Source organism: Cyprinodon tularosa, unplaced genomic scaffold (genome assembly GCF_016077235.1).
Source record: "Cyprinodon tularosa strain WSP-4 unplaced genomic scaffold, ASM1607723v1 ctg1006, whole genome shotgun sequence".
NCBI lineage: Eukaryota > Metazoa > Chordata > Actinopteri > Cyprinodontiformes > Cyprinodontidae > Cyprinodon > Cyprinodon tularosa.
The window spans coordinates 28457-47837 of record NW_024037790.1 but is presented as its reverse complement, the minus strand read 5'-3'; the positions used below and the strand labels follow the sequence as shown (position 1 = coordinate 47837).

At 47.7% G+C, this 19381-nt stretch overlaps 1 protein-coding gene across 1 annotated transcript in view; it reads right to left on the bottom strand.

Annotated features, from left to right (window-relative positions):
* Positions 1–3458: 3458 nt before the first annotated feature.
* The window catches only part of LOC119777653 (plexin-B1-like), a gene marked incomplete at its 5' end in the record, with an annotated part of 42138 nt that continues 26215 nt past the window's right edge, over positions 3459–19381 (bottom strand). Inside the window, 15 exons of the mRNA XM_038276622.1 lie at positions 3459–4434; positions 5973–6047; positions 6128–6203; positions 6347–6411; positions 6489–6636; positions 9344–9504; positions 9583–9749; positions 9833–9917; positions 9991–10094; positions 14628–14793; positions 14890–15036; positions 16118–16184; positions 16269–16447; positions 16546–16763; positions 16981–17081. Coding sequence (XP_038132550.1) covers positions 4330–4434; positions 5973–6047; positions 6128–6203; positions 6347–6411; positions 6489–6636; positions 9344–9504; positions 9583–9749; positions 9833–9917; positions 9991–10094; positions 14628–14793; positions 14890–15036; positions 16118–16184; positions 16269–16447; positions 16546–16763; positions 16981–17081 — 1864 coding nt within the window. The remainder of the gene's footprint in view (positions 4435–5972; positions 6048–6127; positions 6204–6346; positions 6412–6488; positions 6637–9343; positions 9505–9582; positions 9750–9832; positions 9918–9990; positions 10095–14627; positions 14794–14889; positions 15037–16117; positions 16185–16268; positions 16448–16545; positions 16764–16980; positions 17082–19381) is intronic.

Below are 19381 nucleotides of genomic sequence, written 5' to 3'. Positions count from 1 at the left end.
GCAGAAGGGCAACCCAGTTCCATTTCAGCAGGTAACGTTTCTCTGTATCGCGATGGACTCTCTCTTTATAACTACTCGACCATTGCCTCAGCATGTCGAGGGTATTCTGCAGATGCTGCCTGCCTTTCTTCCCGGTTGTCCAGCCCCCTTCATTCTTTATCTCTGTCTGTGGGGAAAGCTGACTGCTGCCGCTACGGTAGTAACCCTGGGACTACTGTCTCTGCGACCACTGCAGATGTGGCTCAACAGCCTGAGGCTGGACCCTTCTTGTGTGTCACACTGTCGCAGAAAACTGCGGGTGTCCCCTCAATGCCTCACGTCACTGGCTCAGTGGCAAGATGCAGCATTCATGGCGAGGGGGGTTCCACTGGGTTCACTGCCATCCCATCGAGAGGTTGTCTCTACAGATGCTTACACCTTGGGATGGGGGCGTCGGGGCAGCGACAGATCGCTCGGGGGACATAGTCTAACCAGGAAAAGCTGCACCACATCAACGCTGTGGAGTTGTAGGCTGTGCAGTGTGCGTTGCGGCACTTCTTCCCAGACCTGTTGGCAAGGCATGTTCTGGTGCAGCCAGACAACACGTCTGTGGTTTTTCACATCAACCATCAGGGCGGAACACGGTCGATGACATTACCAAGGCTGACCCAGAAGGTTTTGACCTGGGCAGCCCCTCTTTTTGCCAGTCTGAGAGCGGCCGACATTCCAGGGGTGCAGAATGTTCCGGCCGACATCCCATCTCGGGGGTATCCACCACCGGGTGTGTGGAGGCTCCACCCAAAGCTAGTTGGGGCTATTTGGGAGAGGTTTGGAAGAGCAGCCGTGGATCTATTTGCATCCCAAGAGACGACACATTGGCCACTTTGGTTATCCCTGGCAGACAGTGCCAGTCCCCTAGGGACGCGCTGTTGCACGACTGGCCGAGGATGCTTTATGCATTCCCGCTGCTACCCCTGATAGGCCCAAAACTCCTGAGGGTCCTTCAGGAAGGATATCAGCTCCTTCTGGTGGCCCCCCGGTGGCCACGGAGGACTTTGTTTCCACTGGTGCACAGGTTCTTTTGCAACTCTCCAATGACTCTTCCCCACAGGAAGGACCTTCTGTCACAGCTGGGGGGTCAGATCCTGAACCCCGCTCCCAGTCGCCTCCAACTCTGGGTTTGGCCATTACAGGGCCCGACATTTCCTTCTCGGAGTATGGCGGGGACATCGGACACACAATGACTAATGCCAGGGCCCCTTCCACACGACTAGTGTACACCTATAAGTGGAAGGTTTTTAGCCGCTAGTGTCAGGAAAGAAATGAGGACCTTGTACACTGTCCTATTTCTGTTATTTTAACTTTCCTTGAAGCACTGCTTTCTCAAGGTCGCTCTCCATCCACTCTGAAACTTTATGTTGCCTCCATCTCTTGCTGGCTTTCAGTGGTGAGTTGGGAGACAGTGGGTCGTAACAAGGATGTTGCCTTGTTTCTGAGAGGTGCCCGACGTTTGCACCTTCCCACACGCCCTGTTGTACCTGTGTGGGACCTATCTATTGTCCTCGCTGCCCTGCGCTCTCCTCCTTTTGAACCATTGGCGGAGGCAAGGCTTGAGTGTGTGTCAAAGAAGACAGCTTTTCCCCCCGCCATGGCCTCAGCGAAGCGTGTGGGTGAACTACATGCCTTGTCTGTTCACAAGTCCTACTGCCGTTGGAACCCGGCTGGTTCGGGCATTTCTTCCTAAGGTGGCTTCATCCGCGGGCCACACTGTGCCCCTCCAGCTTGCTCGCCTTGATGCGGTTGGGCCTGATGAGCCTTTCTGCCCTGTTCGGGCACTGAAGGCGTATGTCAGACTCACAGCTTCTCTCCGGGAGTTAGATAGTCTGTTCGTTTGCTACAAGGGGCAGGCCCTTTCTAAGCAGCACCTTGCGCGTTGGATTGTAGATGTCTTGGAACAAGCATACATTCGGCAAGGCCGACAACCCCCTGCTGGTGTACGGTGCCATTCCACCAGGGGCGTTAGTGTGTCATGGGCCACTTTGACTGGTGTCTCTCTGGAAGCTATTTGTTCAGCAGCCTCTTGGTCATCCCCGGATACCTTTTCTAGGTTTTACAGGGTTAACTTGGCCGCCTTTCACCCAATGGAGGGGATCCTATCCCGGCGCGCACCATCTTCTCAGTGAAGTGGGCATGTTTTTCGGGTTGTTTTTTTCTGTATGCGAGTCCTCAGGACTCTTTTGGTAATCGTCATCCGTGCTTTAAGCACCGCCTCTGGCAGTCGTAGGGATGAAATAGAACGAAAGTTACGACTGTAACTACGGTCCTATGAATCCCGGATGACCGCCAGAGCACTCAGCCCCTTGGAATCATCGTGTTTTCGCGAGAAGATTAAGGGACTGAGCTGTCGTTTTCATGTTATTATATAGGCTCACCGGTGTCACCGGGGGGTCACACATGACTATGTTGGTATAAGATTCTCAACCTGTGCATGCGCAAGAGTGATCATTCGTGCTTTAAGCACCGCCTCTGGCGGTCATCCAGGATTCATAGAACCGGTTACAGTCGTAACTTTCGTATTCTCTTGTTTGTGTTGGTTAGGTAGGTTATTTTGTAAGTCCACTTTTCTTTTTCTTTAGGGTTGTTTTGCTTGTTATTTTGGACTGGGCCCTCCCTGAAGCCTTTTCCATAAGTTATTCAAAAGAAATGACAGAATAAAACTTAAAATGCCCTTTTGACTCCTTCATTCACTGTCTAAATTTATATCCATCCCTTACACCCCCTTGAGTCAGCAAGGGGACGTCACACTCAACAAAGCCTTGTTTTTGTTTAGAAAACATGCTAATTGAAATGGATGAACGGGTCCACCCCTACGATGCAGCGATAGAGTTGCTATTTCTGACATTTTGAATTGAAAAATCTTCCTGGATGGGAAGAGAAACGTCTTCAAAGTTGGAAACAAAGTCCGGTGGATTGTTTTTAATTTGTTTGGTATGACTATGACCTGGATGACTGAGAATCTTCACCTGCATATGTGTATGTTTCCTCAGACAGTCCAAGGCTGCAGGAAGAGGTCTGGCTCGGTTCATTACGTCCTCCGTCAAACTTTTGCCTGGTGGATGGAGAAGCTAAGTGAGAAGGTAGAGGGCATCTAGACTTTATGTCTCCACTCTCATTTCTTTCTTATAGAAACACCTTTGGGAAAAGTGCGTCATCTTCCAGTGGCCTTCTAAAGCAGAGTTGTTGCATCTTGTTTACAGGCAGTTTTAAAGCAAACGCGCGTCACCTTCCTGGAGCGAAACAACATTTAGACGACAGAGCAGGGAGGGAAGTCTGGCGTCCGGCCATCTATCTGGACCTTTGTCTTGATGTGGATAATGGAGGAATTCAGCTTCCAGGATCAGCTGCAGAAGCTCACCATGCTTTTGTGTTAATGGATGATGTGTGGGAAGAAGTTTTACAGCACTTACAGGAAACAGGAATACCTTTATACATCTGTGAGCATTTTGTTTTAATAAACAAGTTAAAATCACTATGGTAACATTTCAAATCAGTCTGTACAACAAGTGAAACATTAAACAGAGCCGACTCTACGGCGCCAGACGTTAACAGTTCTCCATCCGGACCGTCAGTACCGCCGAGCTTCCCTCTGTCTGACGCTGCAGCACTGGGGAATGGTACTACAGACCTCCGGGCTCCCATCTCGTCCATCCGTTCCTCTTCCTGTGAGCCGCTGGTGACGGAATGAACATCTTTTCCAATAAATCGGGTGATGAACAGCAGCTGCCATGTCAGCCCTTAGACCAGGCGCCGTTGAAAGCGGATGATAGATACGGACCCAGAAGGGGTGATTCCAGCTGGTTCTGATGGGCCGGGGTGTTGGAGGGAAGCATCTGAAAGGCATCACTGATGCAGCATGGCGGGCTGAGGTAGAGCGGTGGCTTCTTCTTCTACTCCTGCCTCTCTGAGACTTTACACCAACAAAATTAATCTACAACTTAAGTTTTCAGGGTTTCAGAATAAAAGCACAAGCTGTTCTAAGATCAATGGGTTATTTCCAGCACTTCGTACCATAAAAATTAGAAATGAGACACTTTACAGCAAAGTATGCCCGCCCCCCACGCGACTAAGAGACGCTGTTCCTTTAAACTGCAGAACAGGAAGTAGCAACAGATGGGCTCAGGTTCTCGTTTCTAAGGCAGCAGAGGGGGAGATAAAACCCCAAGTGTTCTTCATGATGTTCCAGTGAGAGCAGAGAAGTCCGGATCCGCCCGTCCACGTTCCTTCTGTCGTCATGGTCCTGCGCAGGGGGAACATCACCGCCATCAGTGTGGAGGGGGGGCGTCTCTTCCGTCACAAGTCGGTCACTTTGTTTTCCACAGCAGCTGCGATTTGCTGCAGGCGGTATCCCAGCTGCATCTTCTGGGCTGTGGTGTCCTCCTCCAGAGCCGTGATGATCTGCCGAGAGGAGGACAGAACTAATCAGTGGGTCCGAAAAACAACAATACTGGAAAAATAAAAACACAAACATGTAGTTCAGAAGGAATCCACCATAAAAACAAGGCAAGCTCAGAACGAAGCGATGGACCAAGGTTCACGGCAGGACCAGAACGATGGAGCAAGATCCAGGAGGGATTAATGAATGATCCGATGGAAGAGTCCCACCATGAAGAGAGACGTTTTTACATCATAGAAAAAGTTGTTTGACTATATTATGTAGTTTTAAAATAACCATCTGGTTGTTTAAACACAGAAATACGTCAATGACCTCAGCTGTAACCTCGACACTGAAAAGCCATCTGTTGTGGATCTGCTGGACATTAGGTCCCTGTCACACCTTGTTGATTTCTCCAGCGTCTGCCTGACGTACCAGAACCTCTTAAAGGCACACTATGCAACATTTCTCAGTTAATTAATGTGTTCCATAACGTTTTGGATGATTAAATGAGTAATTTCAGGTCGAACAAAGGTTTTCTCGGTCGCCCTGGTGGTCTGTGGGGGAAATACCGCACTTGCAATTGCAGGAGCCCTCGGCCCGCACCCACAGGCTCAGAAGTCTCGCGAGAGTCGGTCTTGCTTTACGGCGAGAACTGCTACACGCCCCCAGTTAAAAGCATGCTCGTTACTAGCGCAGTGGCGATCTTTGTGCAGTTATCATGGCGGAACCAGCGTGAAAACGGCGAAAGCCCATGTCGGAGCAGGCAAGAAAGAGGAAAAGGGCTGCGGACAGAGAGAGGAGTCGTACACGGGTGAACATCGGGCAAGCTTTTTCCGAATGGCGAGAGCTAAAATAAAAAGAAGGCTGCAAGGCTGACGCGGACCTCGCATTTCTGCTGATGCGATTGTAAGTAACATTGGAATGGTTTCTCTCTCTCTGTGTGCATGTTCATACTTTCACTGTGTTAGTCATTCGTTGCGTTCGCCTGTTTGCTAAGCTCAAAACAACCGCGCCTGGCTTGATGGAGACACCAGGAGAACAGCTGAGCATATTTACGACAGTGCACTTTTACTTTGGCCCTCTGGGGGGAGCCTCGCTGGAAAATCAACACCGGTTGCATAGTATACCTTTAAACTGCTGGCATACGTTGAACTTTCTATGGATTTTTCTATTCTGGGCGTATGCATAGAGTATTTATAACGAGTCCTGAACTTCTGTCCAACGTCAGCCTAACTGCTGCATAACGCACAGCAGCGTAATGCTCATGAAATGATGCACAGTGTCCTGAGGGGGGCAGCAATGCGCCCAGAGGTGCCCAGCCTGCAGAAAAATATTTTTTTGATCGCAATATTAACCAAGCATGCTCATAACTTATACAAACTGTACCCAGAACTTATCCAACGTATGCCAGAGTTTTTGGCAATTTTTTTCATACGTCTGGCATATGCAGGTCTAAATCATGGAGGTGTGACCTGGGCTTTACTGATGTTAATGGAAGGTTTAGTGGAAGGAAGAAAGCATGGCATAGAAAGCCTCACAGCAGCAGGCCTGAACGTACCTGGTCGTAGTACTTGTTGATGTACTTGTAGAGCTCATGCAGTGCCACAAGGTAGTTGAGCTCTCCAGAGTAGTTCTGAAACACAAAGCACTCAGTAAGTCAGCGCCCCCCACCCCACTCCAAGTCCTGTGAATTGGTAATGTGGGTGCTCTCACCCTGGACAGCTCAGCCAGGGCCGAGTTCATCTCCTGGTCACTCGCTGATATCGTCTGCCTGATGTCAGCATAGTACCTGCAGGACGCACGATTAATAACTTCCATTTTTCACAGAATGTTCTAGAAATCTAAACTAGACTAGGAAGAAGGTTTAAGTTCATTTAAACATAGAAATAAACATGGGGCCGGTTTAACCAAAGGAAGCAGCTGAAAGCAGACCTTTCCACCATCTGTTTGTAGCGGGGGATGTCTCTGGCGTACAGCAGCTTGTTGATGGGAGAATCCTGTCCAACAGGGAGAGAAAGAAACAAGTTTAAGGAAAAGACCCCTCATCCAATCAGAGGAGAGGACGGCTGCTCACCCGCCCGAGCTTATGGTCAGCGATGGTGCAGGAGTCCATGAAGGTCTGAGCGATGACGGAGAGCACGGCGTCCACGTGGTCCGACACCTGAACGTCGAAGATGAACTGAGGGTTCTTAATGATGTTGATCCAGAAACGCAGTGGGAGGCTGCAGAGAGACAGCAGGACGTTTAGAGACGCTTCCTCATCGGGATCGAGGTCCGACTGCAACGTTTCAGACCCTCAACATTTCAGCTTGTCAGCGTAGCATCTCAGCGGTTAGCATGGCTAGCATCACCGTAATCGCTCCCCCACAGGTTGCAGACCTTTGACCTCCCAGCTGCTCTTCTTCAGAGCGGAATTCTACGTTCAGACCTCAAGCAGCAGAAGCAACAAAAACGTCGCGTGCTGCTTCATTTTTGATGCTTGTACTAGTTTAGTTCTGACGCGCGGCTGAAGCATCTTTGCTGCTTTTGCTGCATGGTGGAAAAGTGGGTCTGATGCGCGGTGGGCGGAGCTACCCTATCCTTTCTCTGCCTGGAACAATGGCAGCTATTAGCTGTGATCAGCGGGTAGAAAGTAGTTAGAATCTATGTTGAAGTGAGAAAGTCCTCCTGAAAACATGGTCTGTGCAGTCAGTTCATCCAGATTACCATCCTGCCTTCAAAGATTATTTCTCTGTGGGAGCCGCTCAGACCCCCACATACCCGGTAAGACCAGCATACCTATAGTCAATACCCATGTATCCCTTTAGTTTATCACTTTAGTTTTGTAGGAAAAATAAACTTTAAACTACATTAACTGGTGTGTTTCCCTTTAGTCATGTACAAAAAACCTATTTAATTCCTAACTTTTTGGTGTTTTTTGAAGCATATTGCAATCTGATCTAAAAATGTTTTTTTTTTACACGACTAAAGGGATACACGCCCATCGAGGTAGATTTAAATCTACTTTCGTACGAAACTAAAGTGATAAAAGCAAATCTGATGTCTTGAGGGTGCATATTGACTACAGGTATGCTGGCAACTCGTAGTGAGTATTTATCATTTTTCATTGGTGATTTAAAGGAATAGTACACCCAAAACATGATTAGCCTTCATTTTCTACTCACCCCCATGCTGAACAACACTCTGGAGTACTTTTTTGATATCTCAAATGCATCTGGAGATCTGGGAGGCTTCTTGCTGTCTGCTGACATTCAAATAATGGAGGTCTATGGCGCCCGAGGCAGAAAGGTCCATAAAAGTCCACAAAAAACGTGTCAATATTCCTCCATACTGCTCGTCCAATGTATTCCAAGTGTCCTGAGTGGGTAGCGTCCAGAATTTACTCGAAACGAAGTCATTTAGAATGTTTTTAGAGCATAAACAGTAGTGTATAGGATTTCCTGAAAGCGCGTTCACGAGTCTACGGAAACCGCGGCAGACCAAACCAGATGAAAGTGCGCATTCAGCGTCTGCTCTGCCGATAATGCAAGCGTAGAAGAAGAAATGTGCTGTTTACCTGTGCAAAGAAAGAAACAACGAAAGAAAAATGTCTGAGGACTTCAGTGTTGAGGAAGAGCATGAGTTCTTTGCCGAGCTGAATGCGCACTTTCATCTGGTTTGGTCTGCCGCGGTTTCCGTAGACTCGTGAACGCGCTTTCAGGAAATCCTATACACTACTCTTTATGCTCTAAAAACATTCTAAATGACTTCGTTTCGAGTAAATTATGGACGCTACCCACTCAGGACACTTGGAATACATTGGAAGAGCAGTATGGAGGAATATTGACACGTTTTTTGTGGACTTTTATGGACCTTTCTGCCTCGGGCGCCATAGACCTCCATTATTTGAATGTCAGCAGACAGCAAGAAGCCTCCCAGATCTCCAGATGCATTTGAGGTATCAAAAAAGTACTCCAGAGTGTTGTTCAGCATGGGGGTGAGTAGAAAATGAAGGCTAATCATGTTTTGGGTGTACTATTCCTTTAAGAGGATGGAAACTGGCTGATAGCAGGATGCAACTTTCTGGTAAATCCCATTCTAATGTAAAAAACGACATTACTGGATTAAGGACATTTTTAGTATACAGCATGACATCACACAAACTATTTTTCAAAATTTGGAAACAGTTGCTCTTTATTTCCCAAAGATATGGGAGGAGGAGAGGAGAGAATGGAGATTTCAGCTGCTTGAAATAATCCAATAATTATATCAGGTGGCTGAAATATATGATTCCCCTCTCATAACTTTGGCAAATAACGATCAAATGTCACAAAATCCACAGATTTTGTTGTTGCACGGCAAAAAATCTAAATCTAGATAAGTCTTTTTTTTCTTAAAATAAGTGAATTTGTTCTTGAATTGAGGAGCTAAAAGAGACATTTTGTCAATGGAACAAGACAATTTACACTTAAAATAAGAAAACACAACTGAATTTTCTTATTTCAAGTGCATATTATCTAATTATCTTATTTTAAGAGTAAAATTACTCATTCCATTGGCAAACTATCTCCTTTACCTGCTCAAATTAAGGATGAATACACTTAATTTAAGAAATGTTTACTTATTTCTAGATCGTTTTTGCAGTGAAGAGAGAAATAAACACAGTTAAAAACTTGCAGGTAAATGAAATTCTTCCCATGTTATGGAGGGGGAATTTTTATGTGTGATAGCATGTAGTATACTAGGAATTTCTTTAATCTCGTAATCTGTGATATTTTACATTAGAATGGGATTTAGCAAACAGTCTACACTCTCATCCTCACACTCAGGGCTGAGCCCCTGGTCTCCTAGATCCTCTGCATGTGACTAGGGAAGGTATTTTTAACCAGATTGATGAATTCTGGTCTTTAATGACTGAACCTTGAAGCGACGGCCTTCCTCTCAGCGTACCTGTTGGTCTTCCAGATGTGGATGGTCTCCGGGTCGCTGATGCTGTGATGTCCCGCCTGGTCGTCCAGCAGGTCGAAGAAATATTTGACAGCCAGGGGGACGGGGCGGCTGGTGCTGAGGATCACTGTGAAAAGATCGTCCACAAACTTCTGCAGCGTCCCCTGGGTGACAGGAGGAGGGAGCAAGTGTGAGTCCAGCAGGGGGCGCTGTCCCTGGTTCAGCTCATGGGGGACGCCTACCTTCATAGAGAGCAGGCGGGTGAGGTAGATCTCTGGGATGGCCTTGGCTCGCTCCCTCTCCCTCAGGCTGCCTCTGCGGTGTTTGGGAAGCTCCGGCTCCTCGCTGGCCTTCACCAGATGCCAGAGCTTCACGCCTCCTTCGTCTGCGTCCTCCAGCATGGGAGTCTCTGTTGAACGAGGGTGACCCAAAGATTAGCGACGCTTTGCTGCCGCTCCGCCTCCAGAGCAGCCAGTGGACGGAGGAACTCACTCTCCCCAGCGATGTAATCATGGTTGTCATGGTGAATGTTCTTGCTGTGTCGCGGCACCAGCGCCACCGATGCACCGTCGGGGACCTGAAACGACAAAACGGCGGTCAGATCAGTGGTGTCCAGGCTGCAGAGGGAGCGCCAGGCCGGCGGGCGTCACCTTGTAGTGCTGCAGCGTGTTGAGGCGCTTCCAGCTGCCCTGGACCACAGACGTCAGGTCCTCGTCTGACAGGATGAGATGGCCGGCGACACCAGACCTCCACTCTGAGCGGGAGCAACAGAAACATGGCGAACAACATCAGCTGCTTCCTCCTGGATGGTGAAGGAACTCTGCCTGTAGCCCACATTTGACCTCTGACCCAAACCCCCCCCATAAAGGTCCAACCTATATCAGGGTGTTTAAAGGAGTAATGCAGACATTAAAAAGGTCAGATTGAGATTTTCTTTCCCTCTATCAGCCGTCTGACATTTAAAGGAGAAGTCGATGAAAGGGGCTGAACTGGAGTCTGATCCACCACAGTAATCATGGTTCAGCTCAGCTTTTTAATCCTCTCTGGCTGTTTTTCATCCATCATGGCGGACAGCAGCCCTTAGGACTGAATCTGGACGCCACTGATATACAGATTTAATGACGTTCCGCAGATGAGAGAAACTCAGAGCAGATATTATTAGTAGTTTATCATCTTATTAAAGGAATAGTACACCCAAAACATGATTAGCCTTCATTTTCTACTCACCCCCATGCTGAACAACACTCTGGAGTACTTTTTTGATATCTCAAATGCATCTGGAGATCTGGGAGGCTTCTTGCTGTCTGCTGACATTCAAATAATGGAGGTCTATGGCGCCCGAGGCAGAAAGGTCCATAAAAGTCCACAAAAAACGTGTCAATATTCCTCCATACTGCTCGTCCAATGTATTCCAAGTGTCCTGAGTGGGTAGCGTCCAGAATTTACTCGAAACGAAGTCATTTAGAATGTTTTTAGAGCATAAACAGTAGTGTATAGGATTTCCTGAAAGCGCGTTCACGAGTCTACGGAAACCGCGGCAGACCAAACCAGATGAAAGTGCGCATTCAGCTCGGCAAAGAACTCATGCTCTTCCTCAACACTGAAGTCCTCAGACATTTTTCGTTCGTTGTTTCTTTCTTTGCACAGGTAAACAGCACATTTCTTCTTCTACGCTTGCATTATCGGCAGAGCAGACGCTGAATGCGCACTTTCATCTGGTTTGGTCTGCCGGCTTCCGTAGACTCGTGAACGCGCTTTCAGGAAATCCTATACACTACTGTTTATGCTCTAAAAACATTCTAAATGACTTCGTTTCGAGTAAATTATGGACGCTACCCACTCAGGACACTTGGAATACATTGGACGAGCAGTATGGAGGAATATTGACAGGTTTTTTGTGGACTTTTATGGACCTTTCTGCCTCGGGCGCCATAGACCTCCATTATTTGAATGTCAGCAGACAGCAAGAAGCCTCCCAGATCTCCAGATGCATTTGAGATATCAAAAAAGTACTCCAGAGTGTTGTTCAGCATGGGGGTGAGTAGAAAATGAAGGCTAATCATGTTTTGGGTGTACTATTCCTGGCGTTAGTTGTTGCCATGAGGCCAAGTTGTTCAGTAGTTCTAGTTTCTAATAGATTCAACCTTTAACCTCTATTCTATAGCGAAAGAGAGAGGAGAATCAAGACTCTCCTCATTTCTTTTTTATTTCATTTTTAAATAAGAAATAATAATTATAATAAATGTCCTTATTGTTTTTTTGTGGCATTTCTATGCTGAAGTTATTTCCAGGTGGTGTAGAATCTATAGCAGGCAGTTCTATGCATCAATACATCAGGTGGTTTTTGAAAGTTACAGGTTCTTTAAAACTACTCTAAAAAATTATTTAGAAATGTTCTGATATTAGAAAAATTATTTTGTACTTTTGAATACTGAAGTATTTTCAAAAGTAAGTACTTTAATACTTTAACTTGAGTCGATGTTTGAGTGAGTAACTTATACTTGTAGATAGGTAAGATTTGACTGTGAGTATCAATACTTTTGCATAAGTACTGCTGATGAGTTCTTGGTCCACCACAGTAAACACTGGGCAGCTGCTTCCATGCTGCTGTCAGTTCCCCATGTCTCCAGAGGGGGGCAGACTTCGCTATGAGCCTCTCTAATCACTCCTGGTCTGTTTACATTGTTTTCTGCAGGGAAAGAATTTGCTTTAGTATGAAATTAAAATATAATTTAGATAGTTTTTATAATTTTTCTATTTTAAATTTTTCATTAAATAAATTTAAACTACAAAGGGTTTGTTTTTTTGGTCCTGATAAAAGAATCCAGTTTTGTTACGTTACTAATCTCGTTTTTAAAGCTCCCAGAGGTTAATAGTGTAGAATTCACAATTACCCAAGACAGATAAATCCTATTAAATGAACTCTTCAGTAAATTCCCTCTGAGATGAAGCTCTGCCTACAGCCACTGACCCAAAATGATCTGCTAAACCTTCAGCCACTAGGGGCGCTAGATCTGTAACTTCCAGGCAGCTTATCTGCTGGCTGCTGGGGGGAGCTTTCAGTTAACAGTCTGCTGTTATGTGCTCTGCTCAGCTGCAGGGGGCAACATCAGAGCAGCAGCTGGTCTCTGGATGGGGTCGCATGGAGGTTCCATATAGGTCAATTCTATTCAGTTTATTTCTATAGCTCCAATTCACATCATGTCATCTCAGGTCACTTTCCAGTTCACCAGATCATCCAGTCAGATTGATTCAAAGTTTTCTATCTAAGGAAAACCAGCTGATTGCATCGACTCATTGACTCTTCAGCAATCCCTCACACTAAGCATGCTTGTAGTGACAGTGGAGAGGAAAAACTCCCTTTGAACAGGAAGAAACCTCCAGCAGAACCAGGCTCAGTGTGAGCGGCCATCTGCTGAGGCCCACTGGGGTTCAAGGAGACAGAAGCAGACATAGAAAAAGAAGCATAGATACAAAAAGCAGCTGTAAAAGGCGGCCCCGTCCAGGAAACACACAGCCAGGCAGACGAGCACCGAGCCAGCTCCCATGGTTAGATGAACCCGACTATTAAAGGGACACCTTCTATGCTTTAACCCAAACCCTTCCCCATCTCTTGACTAATTAAAACGAAATGGGAGGAAGAATTAGAGCTGGACATCTGTGTGTGTTAGACATGGATGAACACAGTTTAAGGTGGTAAACAGAGGGACTTTAACAGGGAGCTGATCCAACGTGCCATAGACGCAAACAGCTGCTAGCCAACACACGCCACATGTTCAGGTCCTGCTCCAGCCTCAAAGGCCTAACAGAGCACTTCGCTCTCAATCTGCAGGTTTACTAGTGGTTCCTAGAATTTCTAAAAGTAGAATGGGAGGCAGATCTTTTAGTTCTCAGGCTCCTCTCCTGTGGAACCAACTACCAGTTTTAGTCCGTGAGGCAGACACCCTGTCTACTTTTAAGGCTAGGCTTAAAACTTTCCTTTTTGATAAAGCTTCTAGTTAGAGTGGCTCAGGTTATCCTGATCTATCTCTATAGTTCTGCTGCTATAGGCTTAGACTGCTGGAGGACATAGGGACCCCTTTTCCTCTGTTTTTTCTCATAGTAGCTTCATTTGGTCTGTTCCTGGTCTGCCATAATTAGGGACAGAACAAACAATTTGTCTTTTGATGATGTTGATCATTTCATGTGTTTAATGATGAGTAAAGACAAAGCTAACAGGATGGACTGCATGCTACGCTATAGGAACACGTGTTAAGCTGTTGCTGGAGCTTTATTCACTAAGGGTTTAAACACTGATATAACATTAGTGTTCGTGTGTTCCTCAGATGCTTACATTTCCATTAGCAAGTTTTACCAAGAGTCATTTAGTGGAATCCTGATGTCTATTCGCTGCTAGCTATTTCAAAGAGGGTAAAAAAAATGGTTACTGGTTCTTAATTAAGCAAATAATTCAATAAAACATTATTTGGCCATATAATGTTTTATTCACCTCATGGATTTGCATCGTGAATTGGTCTGAAAACATTCCAATTTCTTTAAAATTTGTGAAAAGCTAATTTGATCATATCCCAAATTCTTCCGGATAAACTTTGGTTTCAAACTCAAATTGTTTTATGTCCTACCCTGCTAACATGAAAGCAATTGTGTTAAAGTAACTAAATATGATTAAGTAAATGCAAAAAATGATGGTTTTAAAACATGCTCCCCTTCCTCTTTGTACATGGTAGTTTAGTTTAGTTAAGTTTTAATAGTTTTAGTTAATAGTTTTAAATTGAAACATGTTTAACTTGGAGCTGAATGACTTTTCTTGATAAACTCTTTTATTTTGAACAGAAGTTGTGGTGAATTTATTCCATTAATGTGCAGAATTAACTGTTTGACCATGATTAGAGCTCGAATCACTCCTTCATTTATTGTTCTAACATACAGTTAGTAGGACGTGTGTCATAAACAATATATAACAGCTGAAATAATATCTGATTAAAAAAGATATTTTACACATTTGAACACCTCTGGTCTATTTAAAATGTCTGTATTTTAAACCAGTTCTTGTGGCGTATATATATTTTGAATCCTACCATTTTGTTTTGTATATTTTTAATGGGATTTCTGATGTGAAACTCAATAAAACAATTTGATTATTATTACTATGGAGGATCTGTATGGAAACAGGTGGCGCTCAGCTGCTATTAAAGGATTTGCTGTAGGGGGCGCTGCAGCTCTACATTTAGGATAAAGCGCGTGAGCCTGAGATGGAACTCCTTCAGAGAGAGGCTGCGGTTCTCACCCAGGTCCAGGGAGTCAGCGTGGGGCCGATGAGAGAAGGAGGTGCTTTTGAACACCTGATCCAGCAGCTTCTCCTTCACCTGCGTGATGGTGTCACAGTCCAGCACTTTGCAGGGCAGGGGCTGGCTCTCGTTCACCCCTCCACCCTGCACCAGCACATTCAGCGTCTGCAGACGGAGCGGAGGAGAAGGAGGAGAGTAAAAACCCTCTGAAGGTCATGGGAACCTTCCTCTTGTTTGGATTAGAGGGTGCTCTGTTCTCACCAGCGTCTTGTACTCCACGTCCTCTCGCAGCAGACGGTTATCATTCAGCGTGTACTTGGCCTTGCGTGTGACAGCATCCACTGGCCCTTTATCTACCTGGTGTTTTATGGCCTTGAAGAGCATGAAGAGAGACTCGCCGGCAGAGTCCTACACACACAGAGACACAGCACACACACAGGGATCAGTATTGGCCACGCCCACTGTGGAGGAGAGACTGAAGGGCCCAGACAAGGACAGCCGGGGACATTTAGGGCCTCCACTCTTTCTCTGAATACAAACCCAGACGAAACCTTGAAATGACACGTTAGATCTTAAATGCCTCTATAATCTATTTATGTCTCACAGCATCATTAGAAGAACATGAACCCTTTATACCTCTTTAAACTCACTTCTCTCTACAGAACATGGCCATGTTCATACATGGTTGTTGCCATGGTGGCGCTCCAAAGCAGAGGACAAGAACGGCTCCTCTCGACAATTTCGTTAAGTTCACATAATATGCAGCTAAATACGATACAGACATCAAACCGGCATCTATGATCGCCAACGCCTGCACGAGCTACGGTCTCAAAATGTTTTAAATCCAGACATTTTTGACCGTTTAAGAAGCTGCGGAGTGCTACGGATGGATGTAAACAAAACAAGAGCGGAACAGAACTGCCGGGGGAAGAGATGTACGAGTCGGGGAAGCGGGGCCTGCCATCCACGTGGGCATTGTCAGTTTCACTATAGCCTGGTAAATTTCCATGGCCAAGTCCTCTGGAAATCTTCAATAATTCCCATTCCCATTGATTTTGCTTGTAAAGCAGGGAGAATGGCGCTAGGTCATCTTCCGGCTGTGATGTCACTGCTGACATCACAGCCGGAAGATGTTACTATGTCTAATGAACAGATTTTTCTGTGGCATTTTTAACCAACAGATAACTGCATCCATCTTCTGTTACCTTTGGCTAAAGTAAATGAGTGGAAAGGGGGAAACAATCTGAAATTATTGGTGGGACTGCCTCCATTAGTCCTTCAGAAAGTTACGCCTGTGCAAGCCTGTATTAGAAATGTTATTTTTCTTATAAAAGGCCCAATCTTCACATCAGGCTTTAGGATTCAGGAGGTTTTCTAATAGAAGGAGCTCTATGTAGAGTTCATGTTTTGGTCTAAATAATATTCAGTCAGGGTGAAACCAGCTGGAGCAGCTATTGATAGGAGAAATGCTCTCCATGCACTCACTGACCCTGAGGAAGGTGTAAAGACAAATGGACATCCAGTTGGTCAGCAGTTTCTCCACCACACTTTCCGTCCTGCAGACAAACACAGCTACCGTTTCAGAAGCGTTTCAAAGCTCAGGATCTGTAACGCCATTCTCATCCCACTACTCTTCTTACCTTCGCAGCATGAGTTTGGGATTCTTGGCCACGTACTGTTCCACCAGATCATTCAGCAGAGTCTTGAGGATGTCTGTGAAATACTCCAGCTTGCCGTGAAGAGCCACCGTCAGCAGGGACGCCACGTAGGCTCGGTCTCTGGGAGAGAACGTCCGCTGGCTCTCCAAAGTATGGATGAACTGAGGAGGAAACACCAAACGCTCAGTGGCGGCGTTCTTTTCAGTTCATATACATCGCGCAAAATTCACATACGCCATGTTGATGTGATGATGGATACCTTTGTGAGGAAGAGTTTACTGTTCAGCAGGTTGGACAGCTGGACCAGGCCCTGCTCCACCGTCTGCCGCCGACAATCCTGCATGTCCAGACCGCGCCTCAGAGGAGACTCGCGGTGGCCGGGGAAAAAAATGCGTTCCGCATACATCCGGTAGTCGAGGAAGGGAATCCCCGAGCCCACCAGGTCGCTGGACATGTCCATCATCTCCGTCATCAGATCTGGGTGGGGGAGACAGGTGGGCTCAGTCACCAGTCGGCCTTTTTCTGACCCACTTTGGTCAAAACTGTACATTTTTTATGTCATAATTGAAGCTGCTAAACAAAGCTGAGTTAAACCCAACAGAGAAGAAAGAACCTAAAGGATAAGAGACATAAAATGCATCTTCACTGGATGAGTCCTGTGTTTCTTTGCTGATCTCTGGCTGCCAACTCTTACCTGTAAACTCCTTTTTGCATCGGTCCCTCACGCTGGTCTCCAGGTTCTCCAGCTGGATCTGGACCTTCTTATAATCCCTAAGAGCCTGCTTACTCTTCCTCCTGGTGAAAAGCAAACAGAGCAAAGCAGGGGGATTATGCAGGACGTTTCTGATGATGGATGATTGGACTGAGGTCTGGAAAAGCTTTGCACTGGATCAGATCACAGCATTAACCTTCAGAGCTGCCTTCAAAATAAAGCTCTCTGTCCAGACAGGGGTCCAAACTATCAATACCCTGAAAAGACACAATGCCATGCCTGTAGCTTTAGCAGATCACTGGCCACCCTCAGCCAACCCTTGGCCACCCGTGGGCCAACCATTGGCCACCCTCAGCCAACCATTGGCCACCCTCAGCCAACCCTTGGCCACCCTCAGCCAACCCTTGACCACCCTCAGCCAACCATTGGCCACCCTCTGCCAACCAATGGCCACCCTCTGCCAACCATTGGCCACCCTCTGCCAACCATTGGCCACCCTCTGCCAACCATTGGCCACCCTCTGCCAACCATTGGCCACCCTCTGCCAACCATTGGCCACCCTCTGCCAACCATTGGCCACCCTCAGCCAACCATTGGCCACCCTCAGCCAACCATTGGCCACCCTCTGCCAACCATCGGCCACCCTCTGCCAACCATCGGCCACCCTCAGCCAACCATCGGCCACCTTCAGCAAATCATTGGCCACCCTCAGCCAACCCTTGGCCACCCTCAGCCAACCCTTGACCACCCTCAGCCAATCATTGGCCACCCTCTGCCAACCATTGGCCACCCTCTGCCAACCATTGGCCACCCTCTGCCAACCATTGGCCACCCTCAGCCAACCATTGGCCACCCTCTGCCAACCATTGGCCACCCTCTGCCAACCATTGGCCACCCTCTGCCAACCATTGGCCACCCTCAGCCAACCATTGGCCACCCTCTGCCAACCATTGGCCACCCTCTGCCAACCATTGGCCACCCTCTGCCAACCCTTGGCCACCCTCTGCCAACCATTGGCCACCGTCAGCAAACCATTGGCCACCCTTTGCCAACCATTAGCCACCCTTTGCCAACCATTGGCCACCCTCAGCCAACCATTGGCCACCCTCTGCCAACCATCGGCCACCCTCTGCCAACCATTGGCCACCCTCAGCCAACCATTGGCCACCCTCAGCCAACCATTGGCCACCCTCAGCCAACCCTTGGTCACCCTCTGCCAACCATTGGCCACCCTCAGCCAACCATTGGCCACCCTCTGCCAACCATTGGCCACCTTCAGCAAATCATTGGCCCCCCTCTGCCAACCCTTGGCCACACTCAGCCAACCATTGGCCACCCTCAGCCAACCATTGGCCACCCTCTGCCAACCATTGGCGACCCTCTGCCAACCATTGGCCACCGTCAGCAAACCATTGGCCACCCTTTGCCAACCATTGGCCACCCTTTGCCAACCATTGGCCACCCTCAGCCAACCATTGGCCACCCTCTGCCAACCATTGGCCACCCTCTGCCAACCATTGGCCACCCTCTGCCAACCATTGGCCACCCTCTGCAAACCATTGGCCACCCTCAGCCAACCATTGGCCACCCTCAGCCAACCATTGGCCACCCTCAGCCAACCATTGGCCACCCTCAGCCAACCATTGGCCACCCTCTGCAGACCATTGGCCACACTCAGCCAACCATTGGCCACCCTCAGCCAACCATTGGCCACCCTCAGCCAATCATTGGCCACCTTCAGCAAATCATTGGCCGCCCTCTGCCAACCCTTGGCCACACTCAGCCAACCATTGGCCACCCTCAGCCAACCATTGGCCACCCTCAGCCAACCCTTGGCGACCCTCTGCCAACCATTGGCCACCGTCAGCAAACCATTGGCCACCCTTTGCCAACCATTGGCCACCCTCAGCCAACCATTGGCCACCCTCTGCCAACCATTGGCCACCCTCTGCCAACCATTGGCCACCCTCTGCCAACCATTGGCCACCCTCTGCCAACCATTGGCCACCCTCAGCCAACCATTGGCCACCCTCTGCCAACCATTGGCCACCCTCTGCCAACCATTGGCCACCCTCTGCCAACCCTTGGCCACCCTCTGCCAACCATTGGCCACCGTCAGCAAACCATTGGCCACCCTTTGCCAACCATTAGCCACCCTTTGCCAACCATTTGCCACCCTCAGCCAACCATTGGCCACCCTCTGCCAACCCTTGGCCACCCTCTGCCAACCATTGGCCACCGTCAGCAAACCATTGGCCACCCTTTGCCAACCATTAGCCACCCTTTGCCAACCATTTGCCACCCTCAGCCAACCCTTGGCCACCCTCTGCCAACCATTTGCCACCCTCAGCCAACCATTGGCCACCCTCAGCCAACCATTGGC